This window comes from Salvia miltiorrhiza, chromosome 6, assembly GCF_028751815.1.
Source record: "Salvia miltiorrhiza cultivar Shanhuang (shh) chromosome 6, IMPLAD_Smil_shh, whole genome shotgun sequence".
In the NCBI taxonomy this organism is placed as follows: domain Eukaryota; kingdom Viridiplantae; phylum Streptophyta; class Magnoliopsida; order Lamiales; family Lamiaceae; genus Salvia; species Salvia miltiorrhiza.
The window spans coordinates 35,946,500-35,970,092 of record NC_080392.1 but is presented as its reverse complement, the minus strand read 5'-3'; the positions used below and the strand labels follow the sequence as shown (position 1 = coordinate 35,970,092).

Genomic DNA, 23,593 nt, shown 5'->3' with positions numbered 1-23,593 from the left:
TGTAAGTCATCATGATTGTCGCTTACTTGAATTCCACTAATAATCTTAAAATGTTAAACAAAAAGAATATGGATAAATAAATGTCAGTTGTTTTTTTGAGGGAAATAAATGTCAATTTTATATTACTCTTTTTAATTGTCTTATTCAGAATATAAATGATGATGTATGTGAACACACACGACTCGTTCTAACAACCTCGATATGCAATTACGTAACTTAACAAACCTACTCAAAAGAAAACAATATAGATCCAACGCACTTGACCTATAAATAATAAATAAATCAATATATAATATTATATGTTAGGATGAAGCAATTGATTATATTTATTCCTTTGTTTATAATATATGAAAAAAAATAATGAAGTAGATATACCTGACGAAGTTAAAAATATTAGACAATAGACATATGCGACGTGTTAAATGTGAACCAATCATAAATTTTACAAACAAATCAAGATTTATGATAATATTTATACATGACAATATAGCACAAATTAACAATTAATTTGAGTTGCTTGCCCATTGACTAATTACATTTATTTGCACTTGCACACTTTTTTTTTTCTTTTAAATTGTTGAATAAATAATTCCAAAAATCTTATAATAATAAATCAAATTCGAACTTTAAAAGAGTCATGTGCTTTATGTCGATTTCCCCCATTTATTAGACCAGTAAATGCATATTACATTTTTGAAGTAAAAAAATGTAATTGAGAGTACTTACTCGTAAAAGAGTCATGTGCTTTATGTGGATTTCCACTATTTAAATACGGGAGTATCTAAATCCATACTAGTTCTCGATAATAAAATTATCATCTATAGTTAAAAAATCTAATGAGAACTTCTTTTGCTGGAGGTAAACTATATATTCTAGAACTCTTTTATTATAATGCGAAATCGATTTGTGATATAATCATAAAATATTATCATGCGAAATCAATTTGTGATATAATCATAAAAGAAAGATAGATATTGTAGTTAGTATGGAGGAACATGCAACCTTACATGATATAGCGGATGCTGCGGTGGCCGAGTTAGAAGTGGCAGAGGCAGCTAGGGCAGCAGAGGATGAGACGGATAGGGCTGCGGTGGCCGAGACAGAAGCGGCCGAGGTGGCTAATGTGGCGGAAGCAAGGGAAGAAGAGGCTGCTGAAATAGAAATTTTATTAAAAAGGAAAAGAGAAAGAACAAAAACAAGCAAAAGCACCCGCGAGAAACCACGAGTAACCGAAAAACAAACAAGACTATGAGAACATTTTTAGAGGATCAGCCTCATCAAAAGAATCTTCGTCGTCAAGCATATCTCCCCATCTTTTAGCTCGAGCTGCGTCGAAAGAAGAAGATTGTACCACAAAATTTTGTATAAGCGCGCCTCCAGACTGAGCATGTTGCACTTTTTTCAAGAACTCCACCGGTGACGGAGTGTCAAGAACGGCTCCCTACAAAACAGCACCAGCGACACGACCATTTGCTTGTTGGAAATCCGAAGACATACCATTCTTGATTATACACCGGAGCCGGTACTTGATAGAGGAATCAGAAACCTTTTCCTTCTTGGTAGCCCCTTTCGGACGCCCACGACCGCGAGTTATGGGGGGATCCTCCATTGTCGCCTTTCCTGGCGTCACAATCAAAGCCATATCTGTACTGCTACAATGCGGAGTGACAATATCAACTTGTGTATCAGATACTATAGTAGTATCCATCGGATGTCGGGAAGTGCCATTCCTCACTGGAACAATCTCCATACCAACAGACTTGTCCGCCCTGTTATCACCAACCGAGTGTTTAGGGACAACCTCATTATCCAACTGAACCTCAGCATCCAACGACTCCAGAGCAGCAAAGGGGTTGTGAAGGTCAACCCGCGCAGCATCAGACCCAAGATTTGGGGAGGCAACGACTTCCTCCCCTGTTGGGTCCAAGAAGGTGTCCATCTCGTCATCTCCAAGAGCAGAGTCACGATTCGAGGGGTTCGGGATTCCACCCTTTTCATAAACAACCATCTCAAGAGAAGCCTCAGAGCAGGCTTGGTTATGACCCACCTGTTGCCAATTAGAGCGATGTTGCTAAACAGGGGCTGGGTCAGTACCTTTGCCAGCTGGCTGACCCTCAGTATCATTCATCCCCTCTTTAGATCTCCTGCAAGAGTTAGTAGCATGGCCAACAACACAGCAAGGGAAGAAGATGAAGATGGTGGCGGAGGCAGCGGAGAAGGAGAAGAAGAAAAGAAGTAGGTTGCTCAGTCAGCGGAGCATATATCATTTTATATCAAATTACTTTTTTGGATAACTAATTACAGCTACTTTATGTTTGCTTCAATCTTTGAACTAATTACTGTTTGGGCTGATACTTGATGTGTGTGAATATGGATCGAATTTTCGTGACACATGGCTATCATTTTACATTCCCTATATTTTTTCGAACTTGAGCTTGATAAAAGAGGAAGATATTGAAAAAGATATTTGTTTGAAGAAGATTAAGAGCTCGAAAGGAGAAACGAATAGATGGGCAACATTTGGGCGCAATTAGACTATTTTGGCCAAAATTGTCTAATTGGGCCCAAATGTAACTCAAAATTACATATTTTCAATAACGAAATCATCATCTATAGTTAAATAATAGACTACAACATACAGAAACAAAATAGACCAATCACTATAGGAAACAAGTAAACTTAAGACCCCAAACAAACTCACTCGATGAACCATAATAACATGTCACTATTATCATACAAATTAAGCAAACTAAAATTAAATTAAGAGTAATACAAATCAACTAAGAAGTTTAGCTGACAACATGATGCACCTTGAAGAATTACTTGAAAATAACTAGACAAATTTAAGGGAAAAAAACCCATGTCATTCATCTCGTCATACAATGCACCCGACATCCGTCGATATGTGTTTTGAATGCAATGGTTTATATCGACCCCAACATGGACTTCTCTCATCATTGCCATATCATCAGGAGTGCCTACGAGAGCTTGAACATCGTAGTTAAACATGCATTAAACTAAATGTTGACCATCCTGGGGCATATCACTTATTTTTCCAAACAACCGAATGAGTACATTTCCCAGTAAATGAAAATCATTTTTTGCAGTTTGAGGCATCAATGGAACGAGCTTCAAAGTTATTCTCGATAATAAAATTATCATCTATAGTTAAAAAATCTAATGAGAACTTCTTTTGCTGGAGGTAAATTATATATTCTAGAACTCTTTTTATTATAATGCGAAATCGATTTGTGATATAATCATAAAATATTATCATGTGAAATCAATTTGTGATATAATCATAAAAGGGGAAGATATTGTAGTTAGTGTAGAGGAACATGCAACCTTACATGATCTAACGGATGCTGCGGTGGCCGAGTTAGAAGTGGCAGAGGCAGCTAAGGCAGCAGAGGAGGAGACGACTAGTGCTGTGGTGGCCGAGGCAGAAGCAGCGGAGGTGGCTAATGTGGTGGAGGCAAGGGAAGAAGAGGAAGAGGGTGGCGGAGGCAGCAGAGAAGGAGAAGAAGTAGGCTACTTAGTCAGCGAAGCATTTATCATTTTATATCAAATTACTTTTTTGGAGCCAATTACAAGTACTTCATGTTTGCTTCAATCCTTGAACTGATTACTATTTGGGCCGACACTTGATATGTGTGAATATGGATCTAATTTTTTGACACATGGCTATCGTTTTTCATTCCCTATATTTTTCCGAACTTGAGTAAAATCGGATGACATTGAAAAAGATATTTGTTTGAAGAAGATGAAGAGCTCGAAAGAAAAAAAGAACATGTGGGCAACATTTGGCCGCAATTAGACTATTTCGGCCAAAATAGCCTAATTGGGCCAAAATAGCCTAATTGAGCCCAAATATAACTCAAAATAATCTATTTTCGACAACAAAATTATCATCTATAGTTAAAGAATAGACTACAACATACAGAAATAAAGAAAACCAATCACAATAGGAAACAAGTAAACTTAAGACCCCAAACCAACTCACTCGATGAACTATAATAACATGTCACTAGAGTCATACAAATTAAGCAAACTAAAATTAAATTAAGAGTCATACAAAACAACTAAGAAATTTAGCTGATAACATAATGCACCTTGAAGAATTACTTGAAAATAACTAGACAAATTTAAGGAGAAAAAACCATGTCATTCATCTCGTTTGTCGATATATGTTTTGAATGTAATAGTTTATATCGACCCCAACATGGACTTCTCTCATCATTGCCTCATTATCAGGAGTGCCCACAAGAGCTTGAATATCGTAGTTAAACATGCATTGAACTAAATGTTGATCATCTTGAGGCATATCACTTATTTTTCCAAACAACCAAATGAGTACATTTCCCATTAAATGGAAATCATTTTTTTGCAGTTTGAGGCATCAATTGAACGAGCTTCAAAGTTGTTCTCGACAATAAAATTATCATCTATAGTTAAAAAATCTAATGAGTACTTCTTTTGCTGGAGGTAAACTATATACTCCCTTCGTCCCGCTATTCATGGCACGTATTCCATTTCAGGTTGTCCCACCGATAATGGCTCGTTTCTATTTTAGGAAATAATAAGGGGGTAGTTAGTGTTCATTAAATCACTAATTAACAGCTTAATTACAACACACTCTCATTTAGTTAAAAACGCATCTAACTAAAACATGTTTGACTAAATCATGCTTGGAATTGGAACGGACGATCGGATCTGTAAGATAGAGAAATCATTTCCATTTTACAAAATTCTTCAAGTCCGCCGTAGAGAAACCCTAAATCTAGAGCTTGAAGGTTTCACCTGAAACCTCCCTCTCTATTCGCCTACCGCCTCTCGTCGTCTTGTTTGGGTGTCAACTGCCGCCCCCTCTGCATTCGTCTCTTACCAATTTGGCCTCAACCATCATCTTCCCCCTTTCCAGAAATCCCTATGATGTAAACCCTTACCCAAAATTAGATCAATCTCTCTATTCGTCTTCTGTCTTTCGTCGCCCATTCTCTGAGAGTATTTTTGCCAAAATCTGAGGGATTTAACCGAATAGATGTCGAAATATTACGGAGATTTATATGATTGGAAATGGATGAGTTCTTTGGAGACATGGATCGAGGTTAAGGTGATTGAAGATGGATGCAGAGAACGGCATCACCTGGCTTTAGCCCAACAAGGTAAAGGCCCTCTCATTCCCTGTAGCCCGTGTACTCCTGTGGTCTCCGATGAACTACCTGTATCATCTTCAAAACCTAATTATGATGCTTACCCCAATTCATTTTTCCATTGTGAGGAAAACTGGCAACACAGGGAAATGAGTGATGGTGAGATGAGGATGATGAAGATCATGCTTCCTGCCTTTTTCTGGTGAGATCTACCCTAATCCCTAATCTGCTCTTCACGGTAGATGTATATGTGGCCGAGCCCTTGTTCTTAAGTTGGTATAGGCTGTTGCATGTGGGATTTGCAGTGTTTGTACTATGTGCTATGTGTGATTATGTGGGTCTAAAATGATGAAAACATGCTCATACTTTTGGTCCCTATTCTATTGTGCATCTATGATTGAAATGAATTAAATCTGAGATGAAATATCCATGTTTCTTATTAGTTCCCTTGTTCTTATGGTTTGTGTTTCATCGTGTTTGTGCCATTGTCTATTATTAGTTTAGTCATATTTTATTGTAAAAGTTGTGTAGAGTAGTGGTGATTTTGTGTTAATTTGAGCTTAATGGTTAATTGTGATGCTTTAGGTGTTAAATGAAGAATGTCGATGTTAAAGCATTTGAAGATTGTGAAGAAAGCTCATAACGACGCAAAAGAGAGTGTTTAAGACATGCTAACCATGGCTCATAATGAATCGGGGGTGATTAGAAGAAGATTGAGAAGAGAAGGCAGTGAGCCGCGGCGCACTAGCCAACCGGGTTGACTGCTTGAAGGAAAATGGGCAGAATGTGAAGTGAGCCGCGGCGCACTAGTCAACCGGGCTGACCCTGACAGTTTTCTGACGGAATTCTCATAAGAAGGGCGGTTTTTAGAGATTCAAATACACTTTTTTCACTTAGAACTTCCATCCTTTTCCCTTTTTGAAGCAAGAACAATAGGAGAACTTTAGTTTATCATTTTATTTCACTTTCTTTACGCATTGGAACGGATTTGCACTTTGAATTTTGCAATTATTTCTTTATTTTTCTTCTTTGTTTTAATTCCATGGTTTACCTTTTCTCCTACTTTGAATTCTACAGCATGATGAACTAATTTCCATAATCTAGGGTTGGAGATTCAATTGGGTTTAATTGATTGGCTTGTGATGTATTGATGCACTTTATCCGATTCAATTGTTTGATTTTCGATTTAGCAATTGATCACTGCTTGATTGTGTTTGCAACGTGTGAGATCGAGAGAAGAACTCGTTGCTTGACCGTGGTTGAATTGGAATTAGACTTAATCGGAAACGTATAGTCTAATAATTGATGAATTCATGTGATTTAATTAGCGTAGACTCATACTTGAATGTGAAAACTATGGTTTGAGCACCTACGTTAGGAGAATTTTGTGAGTTTATTAATTGTGCATGATCTTCACTTGTTTATTGATTTCCCGAGAAGATGATCCGTCGCCCTAGAATCTTTAATCCTTGAATTTCCGTTTGTTTTATTACTTTGAATTTATTTCTCGTTGTTTTAGATACATTACTTAATCACTTGAAAATTGGTTAGAATGTTTAGGTGTTTTTATTTTTACGTGTTTAACACATAGATAATTAGCCCTGCTAAGTCTTTCTCGTGGAATACGACTTGGGTCAACTTGTCACTCTACGATTGACCTCGTTCTCTTGCGAGCAATCTAAAGAGTATACTTTAGGTTGAGCAGTTTGGTATCCTTTTGTTCTAATTTGATGGGGTTCTTGGTGTTTGGTGTTGGCTGCTGATTGTTGGGTGTTGGTGTTTATTTGATGGCTGATGTTTGTTGTATTGTTGGGCTTTGATGGTTGGCTGTTGTTTGTTGGTTGGGTGTTGATCTATTCTGCCGAGCTACATTTTTGCATTCATAGTTCCTTTGCTTTAAAAATTATTCCAGCTGCATTTACAAAATGTTTCCAGCTGCATTTACATATTTTGCCCAGCTGCATTTACAAAATCATTCACCCTGCATTTACAAAATCATTCTAGCTGCATTTACATATTCTTCCCAGCTGCATTTACAAAATCATTCCAGCTGCATTTACATATTCTGCCCAGGTGCATTTACAAAATGTTTCCTTCAAAGCTTCATTTACAAAAAAGATTCACAGCTTCTGTTACAAAAAGATTCACAGCTGCATTTACAAAATGGATCCTTCTTCTTCTTCACATACCTTAAGTTCCTTGAATGTGAAGTTGATGCACCATCATTTCAACTTCATTTGTGCATCCTGTATTCACTCCCAAATGTTGCATTAGTGTATCACTAATTGACAATGCTCCATTGTCAATTAGGTAGGATATGCATTCCCTAACAAGTTCACTTGAAACTTGGAGATTCAAGGGAAGCATATCCTGCCTAATTAATGCATCTTTCCCTAAATGAGGAATCTTGTAGCTATTCATCCCTTTAACTTTCGGAATTTCAATCATACAGCTTTGCAAGCTCAAAAACACTTTATTCAAAGTGTTTGGGCTTAATTCATTAAATGAATTAATCACAGCATTCACTAGATCACCCACACTTGTACAAACTGATTCAGTTTGTAGGCTTTGTATTGCCCTAAACCACCCCAAATCATTGACGTTTGTATCTGGGGAGTTTGGTGGTTGATGCACTAAATGAATGTCAAAGCCATCTGCAGATGCTACAGCCCTGAAATCTGGATCTGGATATTGAATGTGAAGCCTAGCATTATCTTGTTGTATATAGATGGTTTTGCTAGCATTTGCTGGCCACTTTGCTTTAATAGCAGGAATAATCTGAATTTTTTAAATAAAAACATTCATACTTTGAAACACATGCATACACTGCCATTTAGAAATACATTCCATGAATCAACACTACATTACATTAACTAAGCATATACTGAAGTGAATTGAACTTGGTACATGCTATTGTTACATTTAGAGCAGATATCATTCACCCTATGTTCCTGATTGATTAGGCAATCTTTCACTACTTGTTTGGTGATGCTTTGAATTGGTTTCCATTCCATTGTACCTGCTGCCCTATTCTTACTCTTTATTTTTGCTGGCACCAATTCAGTGAATGGAAAAATTCCAATTTTTCCATCAAACAAGCAGCTACCATCACTATTAAAAACTGGCCTACATACAGCACACATGAACATCACCTTGGTGATGAACTTCTTGCTCTTGCATGTCCTGTGAGGTTCTATCTCTTCGGGAGTTAAATAGAACCTTTGTGCAGTTTTTGTGATGTAGAACCATTTCTCATCAATGTGGACTGTGTTGTGCATACTTTTAAATGTCAAACTCCTAAGAATCCTATCATATTCTAGAGCTTCTAAGGAAAACCGTAGCCTAAGCAATTTGTTTGGAGCCGTAAAATCAGGTTTTATTGCATTAGAATGAGCCCTGATCAGTCCAGATTTAATCCACCTGCCTACAGTGCTTTTACTGCATTTAATCCCACATGCTAGCCTTCTAATGGTAGATCTTTTTGACAAATCTAAGCTTGCAATCAAATGTAAATCAAGTTCTACAAGTTTTCTCCTTGGTCTTAACATTTTCTTGCTCAAAGAACTAATTACCTCACCACTTTCACTTTGTTTTTTTGCAGCTGCCCAAAGTCGACTAATCGTTCTACGCGAACTGCTCCACTTTTACACCGCTGCACTCATCTTCCCTCTGCCAGGTTTTCCATCTTTGCTACCTTGAAGGAGGAATTGGATGATGGCTGCTCTCTCAAAGGAAGAAAGATCTTTTCTTCTAGCCATTTGTAGCTGTTTTTTAGTCTTTTAGGAGTTGTGAGATCTGCCGAATGTTGTAGGAATTGTAGGAATCAGATTGTATGCCTTATTTATAAAGGGCTTTAGTTTATGCCCTTTGAAAAGTTGTGGGAACTTTGAAATTTTCAATGAAAAAACAGAATTCAATTTACTTTTTTCAATTAGTGGCGCCAATTTTTTAAAGTTTTTTAGTCAGATTTCAATTTTCAGAGTACTTGACTCATTATGGATCAGTTTTAAGTTTTTTCAATTTTTGGCAGTTTTTCAATTTTTAGGAAATTATCCATGTAAATACAGGTTATTAAAAATAAAATTATTAAATAAAAAAAATTAAGTCTTTTTAGACATTAATAAAATAGAAATAACTAATAATCCCCTTAATCACAAACTCAAAGATGTGGACCACACTCCTTATTCCTCTAATTTACTTTTCCTTAATCTCCGTGCCGAAAAGTAACGTGCCATGAATAGCGGGACGGAGGGAGTATTCTATAACTCTTTTTGTTATCATGTGAAATCTATTTGTCATATAATCATAAAAGAGGAAGATATTGAAAAAGATATTTGTTTGAAGAAGATGAAGAGCTCGAAAGGAGAAAAGAATAAATGGGCAACATTTGGGTGCAATTAGACTATTTTGGCCAAAATTGCCTAATTGGGTCCAATGTAACTGAAAATAACCTATTTTTGATAATAAAATTATCATATATAGTTAAAGAATAGACTACAACATACAGAAACAAAGCAGACCAATCACTATAGGAAACAAGTAAACTTAAGACCCAAACCAACTCACTCGATGAACCATAATAACATGTCACTAGAGTCATACGAATTAAGCAAACTAAAATTAAATTAAGAGTCATACAAACCAACTAAGAAGTTTAGTTGGCAACATGCTGCCCCTTGAAGAATTACTTGAAAATAACTAGACAAATTTTAGGAATAAAAATCATGTCATTCATCTCGTCATACAATGCACCCGACATCTGTCGCTATGTGTTTTGAATGCAATAGTCTATCGACCCTAACATGGACTTCTCTCATCATTGCCGCATCATCATGAGTGCCCACAAGAGCTTCAATATCGTAGTTACAATATCGTAGCTATCGAGGTAGTTTCTCTTAATTACACTCTCTTTAATTTCTGTGCCGAAAAGACACGTGCCATAAATAATGGGACGAAGAAAGTACTATATATGTACTTACATGTAAAAGAGTCATATGTTTTATGTCGATTGCTATTTAAATAGGGGAGTATCTAAATCCATACTAGTTATGAGTTAAGTTCTAACTTCTCCATCTTCCTATTGATTTCTAGTAGATGTTATACGAAATTAATCTATTACTATTATAATAAGAAATAATGTAGTCAAATGGCCATAATGAAGATTGAAAATCAGTTTTTGGCCCCTAATCTTAAAACATCAAAATATGGCCATTAATTAGGTGGTATGTCTAATTTGCCCTTTTTACTCGGCCGCTGGGGTGATTGCACGATCGCTGGATGGTTGTGCGGCCGCTGGAAGCTTATGGGTGAGTTGCGCGCTCGCGGGGAAAAGTCAGCGCTCGCTGCGCGTATAGCACTTATGGCACTAATAGTGCCATAAATGTCATACGCATCATTTTATTACTTGGTTTTATTTTGGATTTTCATTGGCACTTATGGCACTATTAGTGCCATAAGTGCCAAAAGAACCATTTTAAACACTTCCCCGTAGGGTTTAGATATTCCATTTAGGGTTTAGATTATCCATTTAGGGTTTAGATGATCCATTTATGATTTCTTGATTCTATTACTATTGTTTCTATTGCACGTATGGCACTTATGACACTTATTAGTGCCATAAGTGTCAAAAGGACCATTTTACTTTGGATTTTCGTTGGCACTTTTGGCACTAATAGTGCCATAAGTGCCTAACCCGACCCGGCACGCGACCTGCGTGCTTGATCCTACCCAGTCCGCCTTATTAAGGGTAAAAATGTCCAAATCAATAAAAATGATCAAATTTTATGTTTTTTCAATGTGTGGCCATAAATTGTGTTTTATACTTCATTTTGGCTACTTCAAAATTTTACTCTTATAATAATGTGTATTTTAAATTTTAGTTTTTAAGGATACATTAGGGCTGGGAAAATATACCGAAAACTCGGTATACCGGTCATACCGTACCGTAAAATACCGAATTTAAGGTATACCTTTTTTCTTGGTAAGGTATGATACCGTACCCAAGATTTACGGTAAAGTAAAGGTATGAATTTTTCAGATACCAGGGTATACTGGTGTATACCGATACCGCGGTATATACCGAAAAAATCAATAAATACCGTATTAAAGGTATATACCGGAACATGGTATGATACCGTATTACTGGTATACCGAATATTACTATATATACCGGTGATGCGGTATCATACCTTATTATGGTATTCCTTAATATTCGGTATATACCGGTAATAAGGTACAATACCTTATTCTGATATACCGTAGTTGTCCGTATATATTGGTATACCGAAAATCGCGGTATATATCGTATCAAAATCTATAATTTTAAAATATATAATATATATTTTTATGTTTATATTTTTTAAAATATTTATAAATTTTATAAAATGATGTGTATAATCTATATTATGTGAATATATACAATTGTACATGAATTTATAAATATCATCAAATGATACAAAAATAAATAAAATATAGTATATGTCATACAATAAAATAAAAATGTTTATTTTGATATTATAGTATAGTTATAATATATAACTAAAATTATTGTTTTACAATAGATTATACATCAAGCTTATAATAGTTACATATATAATAGCATAGTTATAATATTAATATTATATTATAAATAATATTACGTCTAACATATAAATTATATGTAACTTATAACATCTATATAAATGCATACAAGTATGCGAATATAAATATCATCAAATGATATAAAAGTGAATAAAATATAATATAGTATGTAAGTTAATTATATCAATATACTGTGTTTGTTATATCAATATAAATAATTTATACTATATTAAATTATATAACTTACAATCTATATTATATTTTATTCACTCGAATATAAATATCATCAAATGATATAAAAGTGAATAAAATATAATATAGTATGTAAGTTAATTATATCAATATACTGTGTTATTATATCAATATAAATAATTTATACTATATTAAATTATATAACTTACATACTATATTATATTTTATTCACTCTTATATCATTTGATGATATTTATATTCTCATACTTGTATGCATTCATGTAATATATAGTAAATTACATAGATGTTATAAGTTACACCTGATGGGTGTTAATTTATATTGATATCATTAATAATAAATGTATTACTTTTTGTTTATTTGTGATATATTTTAATTATTATGTCATTATTACATTTGTTAAATATTATTCATTATCTAAACATATTTTAAATAAATAAGTTATCAATTTTGTACCGTATTGAATTTTTTCGATTTCTGTAATACCGATTAGTTTGGTATACCGTTAAAGTGCGGTATACCGTGAAAGTACGGTATACCGAAATTCGATAAGGTATACCGAAATAAAGGTACGCTAAAGGTTTTGTATATTCTCCATATCGTACTTAAGTATACCGTAGGCAAATGTAAGGTAAATGTATGAATTTTCTCCATACCGAAGGTAAAGATAAGGTATAAAGTATGATCGATTTAATAAAGTATACCGTACCATCCCATCCCTAGATACATAGTTTAATAATTTAATAATTAGTATACATATGTTATTATTTATTTGACGTACGATAATGATCTTTTTTCGTAGCTAGAATTCTTAAAATTAGCGATAAAATAGTGGCTATCCCAATCCACTTAAATCAAATCATTTAAACATCGCACCTATCCCAATCCAAAATGTGGCTAATTATTTTAAGCCCAAAATTTAGTTGGGCCAGCATATCCTAGTTTTATTGGGCTCTAAGCATCTAACCCAATTCCTATTAAATTGTTCAGATATTAGGGATAAAAGCAACGTTCTATATGTAAGTAATGTAACTATATACCAACAAAAGTATAATTATGTTTAGATTTGAATTTTTTAGTGGAGAAAAGGTTCCACAAAGGTACTATATTAGACAACTAAGCATCGTATGTTTTTTTTTGTTTTTAGATACATGACACATATCATATCATGGATCTGAATATATATTATAATGAATTAATTAATTTAGTTAGAGAGAATAACCAAACCAATGAAAATATAATTCATGCGATGAAATTTGAATCAATGATTTATTGCAAAAGTGATACTTTGATAACTCGGCTTTGTCGTTTGGATTACGCCTCATTGAAGAAATTTTTGGTAAATATAATTATGTGTGAATGAGGTTGAAAGTGTAAAGAATGTGTACCAAAACAAAACACCATATTTTTATAGATCAATCGAAATAGTAAAATGGCCATACTTTTTATTAACATACCAAGTATTTTATAAATAAATTCCTTGTCGGTATTCTCATATTTATAAGATTTATCAATAATTGAGATAGAGATTGCGAAACAAAAAACAGATCATATGTGAAGGCAAATGAAATGAAACGTATGCTTTGGTTGTTGCAAGAAATTTGATTTTTTAAAAGATAAATTTGAAATATTTAAGATAGCGTGACTGTGGATGAATCACGGGCACCACCAACTTATAAATTCCATAGTCAAAGCTGCATCGGTTGGATACCATTTATCATAATTTCTTGCAAAATAAATTATTTAATGTCATATTTTTTTCATTTTTCTTTTTTCCTCACATGACCCGGTGTCCATGGCACGTGAAACCAACCAAATTAGAAAAGAAAATTCAAAATTATATTACTCATTATAAAATAGCCACTATTTCGAGTGCACGTGCGTATACATTAGTGTAAGGTAACTATCTATTTATTTAATTAACGACTTCCATCTTAAGAAATATTGTATACATTTTCAACAATAGAAACTTTATAGGACCTTTAATAAATAATTAATACCATAATTTTGTATAGAAAATTAAATAAAAAGATAATGGCATTACTTCATGTGAAAGATGAAACGTTTCATTTAGTCCAAAATTTGAATAATCAAGCAAACCATTTCACACCTCTTATTAAATTACACATAATAGTTCACGGAAGAACTATACGATGATAATTAATAATACCAAACATCATGAAAATATTAAATGACCCAAAAGTTAGATTTTAAAAATCCAAGAGCCTAAATTTCTCATCTATTAATTATTAGTATCTCGTTCCAAAAGTCCAATGCCGAAGAAAAGTATTGACGCAGTTCAACAATTAAATTTAAAATTCCAAAAGATGTCTGCCAAAATTGTACTATTATTTAAATTATCAGCTAGCACTAACCGACATTTGGTGTATAATAATATTATGTAACATAAAAATTAGTAGAAATATTTTGAGCCATCAAAAGTGTCCATATTGCATGCACTATCTGTCTATAATATTTTCTAAATAAATGATATTGAATCTTTCTATGCTAAGAAAGTTGAAAACAAGATCCAATTTAGGTGATAGGTTGATGTAAGCATTTAACAATTCCAATGTAGAATCAGTAAATTACTATACATGGCTTGTCACTTTAGGTTTTTGGATTAATTTACCATTATTTATTAATAATTATAAATAAAAATAAAATACACATTTGATATACTTAATCAAATTTAAAGTCGTCGGTTCAAATCAATTTCGTTGGGTCCAGTTAGATTTTCACAATGGTATTAGATAATAATTTTTTTCTATTTTTTTTTTCATGTGTAGCAAAATGTGCCAGATAGATAGAGCAGTTTATATGGGGCCAATTACAGTATTCCGAAATTATTAAAAGACTTAAATACAACAAAAAAAGTTATAGAATTTGGCAATGATATATTCAATCAACCAAAATTGACTTTTACATTTTTTTAAAGCTATAACAAAGTATCATGACTCTTAATTTTGACAGTTTTACTAAATCAACAATATATTGGGAGTTGTCCCATTATATAAAAATTGATGGATCAAATTATTTAGTCCTTTATTTATGATTATTTGAAAATTGGAGCGACCAAAAAAAATCATAATTATATACGAACAAAAATTCAGGTCATAATTGAGGTAAGTTTTTATTGCAGACTGAATTTGGGGCCATTTTATTTGATAGGGAATTACTATACTCAACCACAGAAAATTAAAATTATTGGTGCAGTGGATCAAACCAGTCACTTCGCCTCAACATTTATAATTGGTTGTCTATCCCCAATTTGTTATTGTTCTTTATTTCCAAAATTCATTTCAATAATTTTTTTTCTTCTGTAGTGTTGTCACGTCGGTGAATGTAGTGTTTTTTCGAATTATGATATGTCAATTTTGAGTTCGTGATTTCACCAACGATTATGCTATTGTGAGGTATGTTTCGATTTGCTTTTTATTAGCATATTATATTGTCGGGAGGTGTTAATAGGTAAAAATGCCCACATTCTTAAGTTGTATAGTAAAAATGTCATAAGTTATAAATTTAAGCATTTTATGCCTTAATTATGTGAAGTGCCTATTTTACCCTTTGATTTTGTGAAAGTGTTACACATTTGATCGATTTGATAGCCATCATTCATAAAAGTCAACGATTTGACATCTATCAGTCAAAAGTACATATGACTGGTGGGTGGTTAGATCATGTGTCCGGCCGAGCGGACACATGATTTTATCGACCGGATACATAATCTAGCCACCCAGATCATGTGTCCGACCGGTAAAATCATGTGTCCGCCCGAACGGACACATGATCTAATTCTAGCCACCCACCGGTTACATGTATTCTTGACTGATAGCTGTCAAATAGTTGACTTTATGACTGATAGGCGATAGCTGTCAAATCGGTCAAATGTGTAAGACTTTAACAGAAAACCAAGCAAACCCATCAAATCAAAGGTATTTAAAGAATAGGGCATAAAATGCTTATGTTTATTAAAAATGACATTTTTCACATATAACTTAAGGAATATGACATTTTAAATTTCACTCGGTGAAGAGCCTCAGTTTTTTTTATAGTAAATGATATAGTCGGTCTAGATAATAAATAATCGCTTATAAATAATTAAAATTTTAGGATACAAAAGATATTAATTATTAATGTGCAACATTTATTGAAACAATAATTTGATACTAGATCATGATATAACTATAACTATAATATTACTGTTTTAGTTAGTTATTTTGATTATTTTCTCGATGTTATGATTCGGAAATACGCAGTAAATGAACATTAGTTATTCTTTCCCTCAAAAAAATAAAATAAAAATAATACATTGGTTTATACTGATCAATCAAATAAGAGATCACATCAAATTCTGGCAAATAATAATTTATGGTATTTAATGTTTGGGAAATGGGAAGAATGGTCCATCTGATTATAGATGGACAAGAAAACGTACAAATAATTATAGATGGACAAGAAAGCGTACTGAATATACTTATTTAATTAATACATTAGTTATTTGTACAAGTGCCTTTTGGAAGGAGAAAAAAAAAACAATAATTTTTTTAAGTACTTAGACTCTGTTGTAATATCTCCTTGAGCAAGCAATTTCAAAGTAAAGAATGAAAGATTCAGGAAGAGAAGAGAAAGGGAGAAAGAAGAGAGAAAAAACAGATTCTGTATTCTCATAATCGTATCCATCCCGTTCCATCATATATATATATATATATATGAATAAGTAATGTACAATATATAATAAATAATATTATTTACAATACTCCCCCTTGGACATTACTTGATTATGTTCATGTCTCTCTCGCTGAAAAACCCTGTGGGAAAAAACAGTCAAAGAAAAGAGTACATGTAATATGTATAACTTTGTGTTGCATTTGTTGCCTCATTAAAAACCTTAACTAAGAAAACCCAATGGGAAAAACTTATTAAGGAAAAAAGAGTACAACAAAAATACACCTTCAAGGCATAATGAATTTGCTCCTCCTCAAACTAATAATCTACTAAGCCTACGCATTCCAATATTATGAACATGTTTTTCAAAAGTTGACGTAGGAAGGGATTTTGTGAATAAATCTGCCAGATTATCACAAGAGCGAATTTTATTTATTTTAATTTTGCCGCTCTTCTGGAGCTCATGCGGGTAAAAGAATTTAGGTAATATATGTTTTGTTAAATTTCCTTTAATGTATCCGCTATCCATTTGTGTAACACAAGCAGCATTGTCCTCATATAGGACAGTAGGAGATTTATCATCCGCAATACCACAAGATCCACGAATATGTTGTATCAATGATCTTAACCATGCACATTCTTTAGCGGTCTCATGTAAAGCGATAATCTCTGAGTGGTTTGAGGATGTAGTAACTAGAGTCTGTTTAACAGATCTCCAAGAAATAGCTGTACCACCACAGAGGAAAACATAACCAGTCTGAGATTTAGCATTATGGGGATTAGATAAATAACCAGCATCCGCATAACCTATCAATGTCATGTCTTGGTTTCTTGGATAGAACAAACCAAGATCTTTTGTACCTTGAAGATAACGAAGTATGTGTGTAACACCATTCCAATGTCTTCGTGTAGGAGAAGCACTGAATCTTGCTAGCAAGTTAACCGCAAATGCTATGTCAGGCCTTGTGCAATTTGCGAGATAAAGTAGTGCTCCAATTGCACTCAAATAAGGAACTTCTGGTCCTAAAATATCCTCATTATCTTCTTTAGGTCTAAATGGGTCCTTATCTACTTCTAGTGATCGGACAACCATAGGTGTGCTAAGTGGATGTGATTTATCCATATAGAATTTCTCTAAAATCTTACTCACATAAGTTGACTGGTGTACAAGAATTCCTTCAGGGAGATGCTCGATCTGCAAGCCGAGACAAAACTTGGTTTTACCTAAGTCTTTCATTTCAAACTCCATCTTTAAGCATGAACGAGCTTCTTCAACCTCTTTGCGTGTTCCAATTATATTTATATCATCAACATAAACAGAAATGATACAAAAACCATTTTGTGATCTTTTAATGAACACACAAGGACATATATCATTATTCACATATTCTTTCTTCAAGAGGAATTCACTAAGTCGGTTATACCACATCTTTCCCGACTGTTTTAAACCGTACAACGATTCTTCTAATTTCACACAATACATGTCGCGAGTTTCATTTTCCTTCATATGAGGAATTTTGAATCCTTCAGGGATTTTCATATAGATATCAGCGTCTAGTGACCCATATAAATATGCAGTCACGACGTCCATTAACTGCATTTCTAAATTCATTGATGATGCCAGAGATATCAAATAGCGGAATGTTATGCCATCTAAAACAAGAGAATATGTTTGATCAAAATCAATTCCAGGTCTCTGCGAAAACCCTTGAGCTACTAATCTCGCTTTATATCTTGCCACCTCATTGTTCTCATCTCTCTTTCGTACAAATACCCATCTATATCCCAATGGTTCAACATTGTCGGGTATAAGTATTATAGTACCAAGAACTTTTCTTTTCTTAAGCGAGTTATATTCTGCCTCAATTGCCTCCTTCCATTTCAACCAATCAGAGCGCTTCCGGCACTGTGCTACTGTTTTTGGTTCTGGATCCAGATTATCATTTGAAATAGTACATGCAATTGTAGAGACAAATACATCGTCTATTATAATAAAATTTCTGTTATATGTTTCTCCCGTATTTATAAAGTTCATAGCAACTTCAATGTTGACATCAACCAGATTTTATCAATTTCCATTATATTATGATCTGGTTGTTCCGCAATCCCAGTATTAGTTAGTGCACTTTTAGAAGTACTGGGATTATTATCTACAGGATGATCCTCTTCAAGAGATTGTTGGAGTGATATCATATTCTTATTTGATTTTGCTTTGCGGGGATTTTTATCTTTAGCACCAATAGGTCTCCCACGCTTCTGGCGTTCGGGATTATCAGCTGATTTATTTTGTCCATATGGAACTTCAATCCTTTGTGGTGCATTCATAACAGGAATATGAGATTTTGTCACTCATTTATGATCAGTAAATGCATCTGGCAAATTACTTGCTAAATATTGCAAGTTAATTATCCTTTGAACTTCCAGTTCAGATTCATTAGTACGTGGATCTAAATAGTGAAGATTTTTTTCATTCCATGAAATTTCTCGACATTGTGTTGAAGTTGGGCTTTTGTCTCCCCCTAATGTCGGGAAATGATCTTCATCAAAAATACAGTCAACGTACCGGGCAGTAAATTGATCCCCAGTCATGGGTTCAAGAAATTTAATTATAGATGGAGATTCATAACCCACATATATACCTAGCTTACGCTGAGGGCCCATTGTGGTACGTTTTGGTGGCGCTATTGGAGTATAAACTCCACAACCAAATATTCGCAGATAGGAAATATTTGGTTCTTTACCACGTACTAATTGTATTGGGGAATATTCATGATATGCAGTTGGTCGGATTTGGAGCAAATTTGCAGCATGCAAAATCGCATGACCCCAACAAGTAATAGGTAAGTTTGATTTTTGTAGCAATGGTCTAGCTACTAGTTTTAAACGTTTGATCAAGGATTCAGCTAGACCATTTTGTGTGTGGACATATGGAACAGGATGCTCCACTTTGATACCCAATGACATACAATATTCATCAAAAGATTTTGATGTGAATTCACCAGCGTTGTCCATTCGAATGGACTTTATTGGGTAATCAGGAAATTGAGCTCTTAATTCAATTATTTTGGCAATAAGCTTTGCAAATGCTTTATTTCGAGTAGATAATAAGCATACATAAGTCCATCGAGTAGAAGCATCAATCAGGACCATAAAATATTGGAATGGTCCGGACGCCGGGTGAATTGGTCCACATATATCTCCTTGAATTCGTTCAAGAAAAGAAGGAGATTCTAATTTAACTTTGGTACGAGAAGGTCGTACTATAAGCTTACCTTTTGCACATGCTTCACAAACAAATTCATTTGAAGGTGATAGATCTTTTGTTTGTATATTGTGCCCAATAGCATTATTAATAATCCGACGTATCATATTTTGCCCAGGATGACCCAATCGTTCATGCCATAATATAAAAGATTTTGGGTCTTTAAATTTTACGCTTAACGCAACATGATTGTTAGGTTTAATGTGAGTATAATACAACCCAGTGGAGAAAGAAGGGAACTTCTCAAGAATTTGTTTTCTACATCCAACATTCTGAGTGATGATCAGAAATTCATTATTGTTATCAGTTTCAGTTTCAATGTGAAAACCGTTTAGTCGGATGTCTTTAAAACTAAGAAGGGTACGTTTTGATTGTGGATACAAAAGTGCATCATTGATAATTAATTCTGTACCCATAGGGAGTATTAGAGAAGCTCTTCCAGAGCCGACAATAAGGATATTGTCATTTGCAATTGTAGTGACACTCCCCATTTTTTCAGTAAGAGTTTGAAAATATTTTCTATCAGTAAGTATAATATGTGTTGTGGCACTATCCACTAGACACAATGTACTTTCATTCTCCATGAGTTGCAAGTTTGAGTTTGACATTCTAAAAGCAAAGAAATAGAATATAAATCAAGAAAATAGCAAATAAAGATATCAAAATAGGTCACAATAATAATAGAATTTTAAGTATTGCAAACACACAAAAACAAAATAAATTACTAACAGTTTGCAAATAAAACATGAACCATAAATAAAATCCTAAAATATCTTAATAGTCCAACAAATCAAATTACTTCTGATCCCCATAATCTTCAAGATCAAGTTGCATTAAATCATCATCATCGGCATTAAACTCCAAATTTGCTTCAGGCAAACTGGCATGATGTATTTCACTTTGAATTTTCTTGCCTTGTTCTTTTGCAACATTTGATATGCTTCAACGAGGTGTTTGGCGGTGCAACATGTACGACTCCAATGACCCTCGCACCCACACCTGTAACAAGTTTGTTGCGTTTCTGGAGTTTGCTGAGATGTACTTGCTTCTTGTGGATGCGATGTCTTATGAAATCCTTTTCCATGACTTTGGAATCTAGCAATATGATTGTATCCACGACCTCGACCTCGACCTCCTCTATGGGACCAACCTCGTCCACCACGTTGGGACCAATTCGCTTTTCCTCGGCCTCTCCCTCGACCACCTCTATAAGTGGTAGCATGTGCTTCAGGCACTGCTTGTGAACCAACTGGTCTTGCATTGTGGTTTCTCATCAAAAGCTGATTATGTTTCTCTGCTACAAGTAAAGCAGAAATGAGTTCAGAATGCCTAGTATAATTCTTGGCCCTGTACTGCTGCTGGAGTACAAGGTTACTGACATGAAAAGTAGATAGAGTCTTCTCTATCAAATCAATCTCTGTAACTTCTTGCTTACAGAGTTTCAGCTGTGACACAATACGGTGTAAGGTAGAATTGTACTCAATCACGGACTTGAAATCCTGAAAGCGTAAATTCAGCCAATCATATTGTGCCTGAGGGAGAATAATGGCCTTTTGTTGATCAAAACGATCCTTCAGGGATTGCCATAGGACAACAGGGTCCTTTTCAGTAAGGTACTCATTTTTTAAGTCCTTATTCAGATGATGACGCAAGAAAATCAAAGCTTTCGCCTTCTGGGCGGAGCTACATGAAGAATCTGGAACTATAGCGTCGCTCAGATCACATGAGGCGAGGTATATTTCAACATCCAAAGCCCAAGTCAAATAGTTACCACCATCAAGAGCAAGTTCGGTGAATTCTCTTTTGTTGATATCAGACATATTCAAACTACTCCCTCCGTCCACTAATTGTTGTCCTAGGTGAAGTGTAAATTTACACTTCACCTAGGACAACAATTAGTGGACGGAGGGAGTATAACAAATAATGAAAAGAAAAAAAAATTCAATTACCAAGAGGAAAATAGACAATTATACACAATTATTTTTCAACCAATTCATTTAATAAGTAACAAACAATAAATATTATATAATACATCTATCCCAACATATTAAATATATATATATATATATATATTATATATATATATTAACAATTAACAATTAAAAAACGAATTCCAACATTCAATTTACTACCAGAAGTCAATCCATTAATTAAGAGACTATCCAATCTGACTATTACTCATGGGATTAACTTCAGAAACTCCATTCACTATGTTTTACTAATTGATTACTACAAAAATAGTGGATATATAGATATGCAAGATATATTCTATTGACAAAATCGAAGCAGCACACATATTTTAATTCCAGATCAAACTACTTCAAATTTCCAACAAAAAAAATCTAAATCAGAAAAGTTCATTTAATTCACACTACATATGAACCCCAATTTTAATTCTAATTTTTTTTTTCCTTCGTGGATTCGTGGTAATACTTCTGCTCACAAGGTTTGAACAATCAAAAATCCACGAATAAAGCGCACTCATTCCGAAAAAAATTACCGAAACAATTACATACACACAATCAGATTTTAAAAAAAATCGAATTCTTCAAACTTTCGCATAGTTGGTCCAGAAACAAAAACAAATAAATTACCTTGTAAGAAAAATACGATTTTTTCTTATGGTCTATCTCCGTGTTCACTCAATTGGTTAGAGACTTGTGCTGATAACGTGTTGTAATATCTCTTTGAGCAAGCAATTCCAAAGTAAAGAATGAAAGATTCAGGAATAGAAGAGAAAGAGAGAAAGAAGAGAGAAAAAACAGATTCTGTATTCTCATAATCGTATCCATCCCGTTCCATCATATATATATATATATATATATATATATATATATATATATATATATATATATATATATATGAATAAGTAATGTACAATATATAATAAATAATATTATTTACAATAGACTCTAATTTATTATTTTTATTTTGCATCGACATTTAATTATGTAGATTAATTTGGCAAAATTTGTTAATAGTATATCAAGCAGCTAAAATTTGATATTGCTATTAGGTTCTGAATGACAGACTCTTTTCATGATAAGAATCATATGATATGTCCATTAAAAGTATTATTAATTGTCACGTTCTGTAATACAACATAAATAAATTAAATATCAAAATAATTAGACGACACATCTATACTATATTAAAAGGCAAATGCCAAGATTTCAATTTTAAAATAACTGAGTGTCAATTTTGTAATTATAATAAAATTAAAGGTTGTAACTATATTTTTTCTTTATCTTCTTATTTTTATATTTTATTTTATAATAAAAGTTATGTTTATTTAAAAATTAGAATCTGGAAAAATTTTATTTTCTCTCATCTTTTTTTTTAAATAAATCTACTTTTCAATTCTTTTTTATTTTTTATTTTATTTTTTTAAAACTTTTTTTGCCTTTCATAATATTAATTTTATTATGAATTATTCTTATTTAATCAATATTAGCTTGAATATTTTCGGTTAAAATTAATTTTTTAATATGATAATTGAGTTGGTGTCAATTTTATATAAATATAGAAATATGAAAATATTTCCCGTGCATTGCACAGAGTAATATGCAAAACCAAGAACAACGTTTTTAGAAACTTTGAGAATTTTACGTTCCTTGATTTAATTTGATTTTTTTGAGTAAAAGCCAACTTCATTCCAGAAAAATCAGTCGTAACAATATCCTAAGCCAACTAAGAAAATTATGAGTCCAACAAATA

At 33.3% G+C, this 23,593-nt stretch overlaps 1 protein-coding gene across 1 annotated transcript; it reads right to left on the bottom strand.

The window, feature by feature from the left end:
• Nucleotides 1–20,709: 20,709 nt before the first annotated feature.
• Nucleotides 20,710–21,696, bottom strand: LOC130990837 (uncharacterized). Its single transcript, XM_057915070.1, has one exon. The coding sequence runs from the start codon at nucleotides 21,694–21,696 to the stop codon at nucleotides 20,710–20,712; it is 987 nt and encodes a 328-aa protein (XP_057771053.1).
• Nucleotides 21,697–23,593: the final 1,897 nt, after the last annotated feature.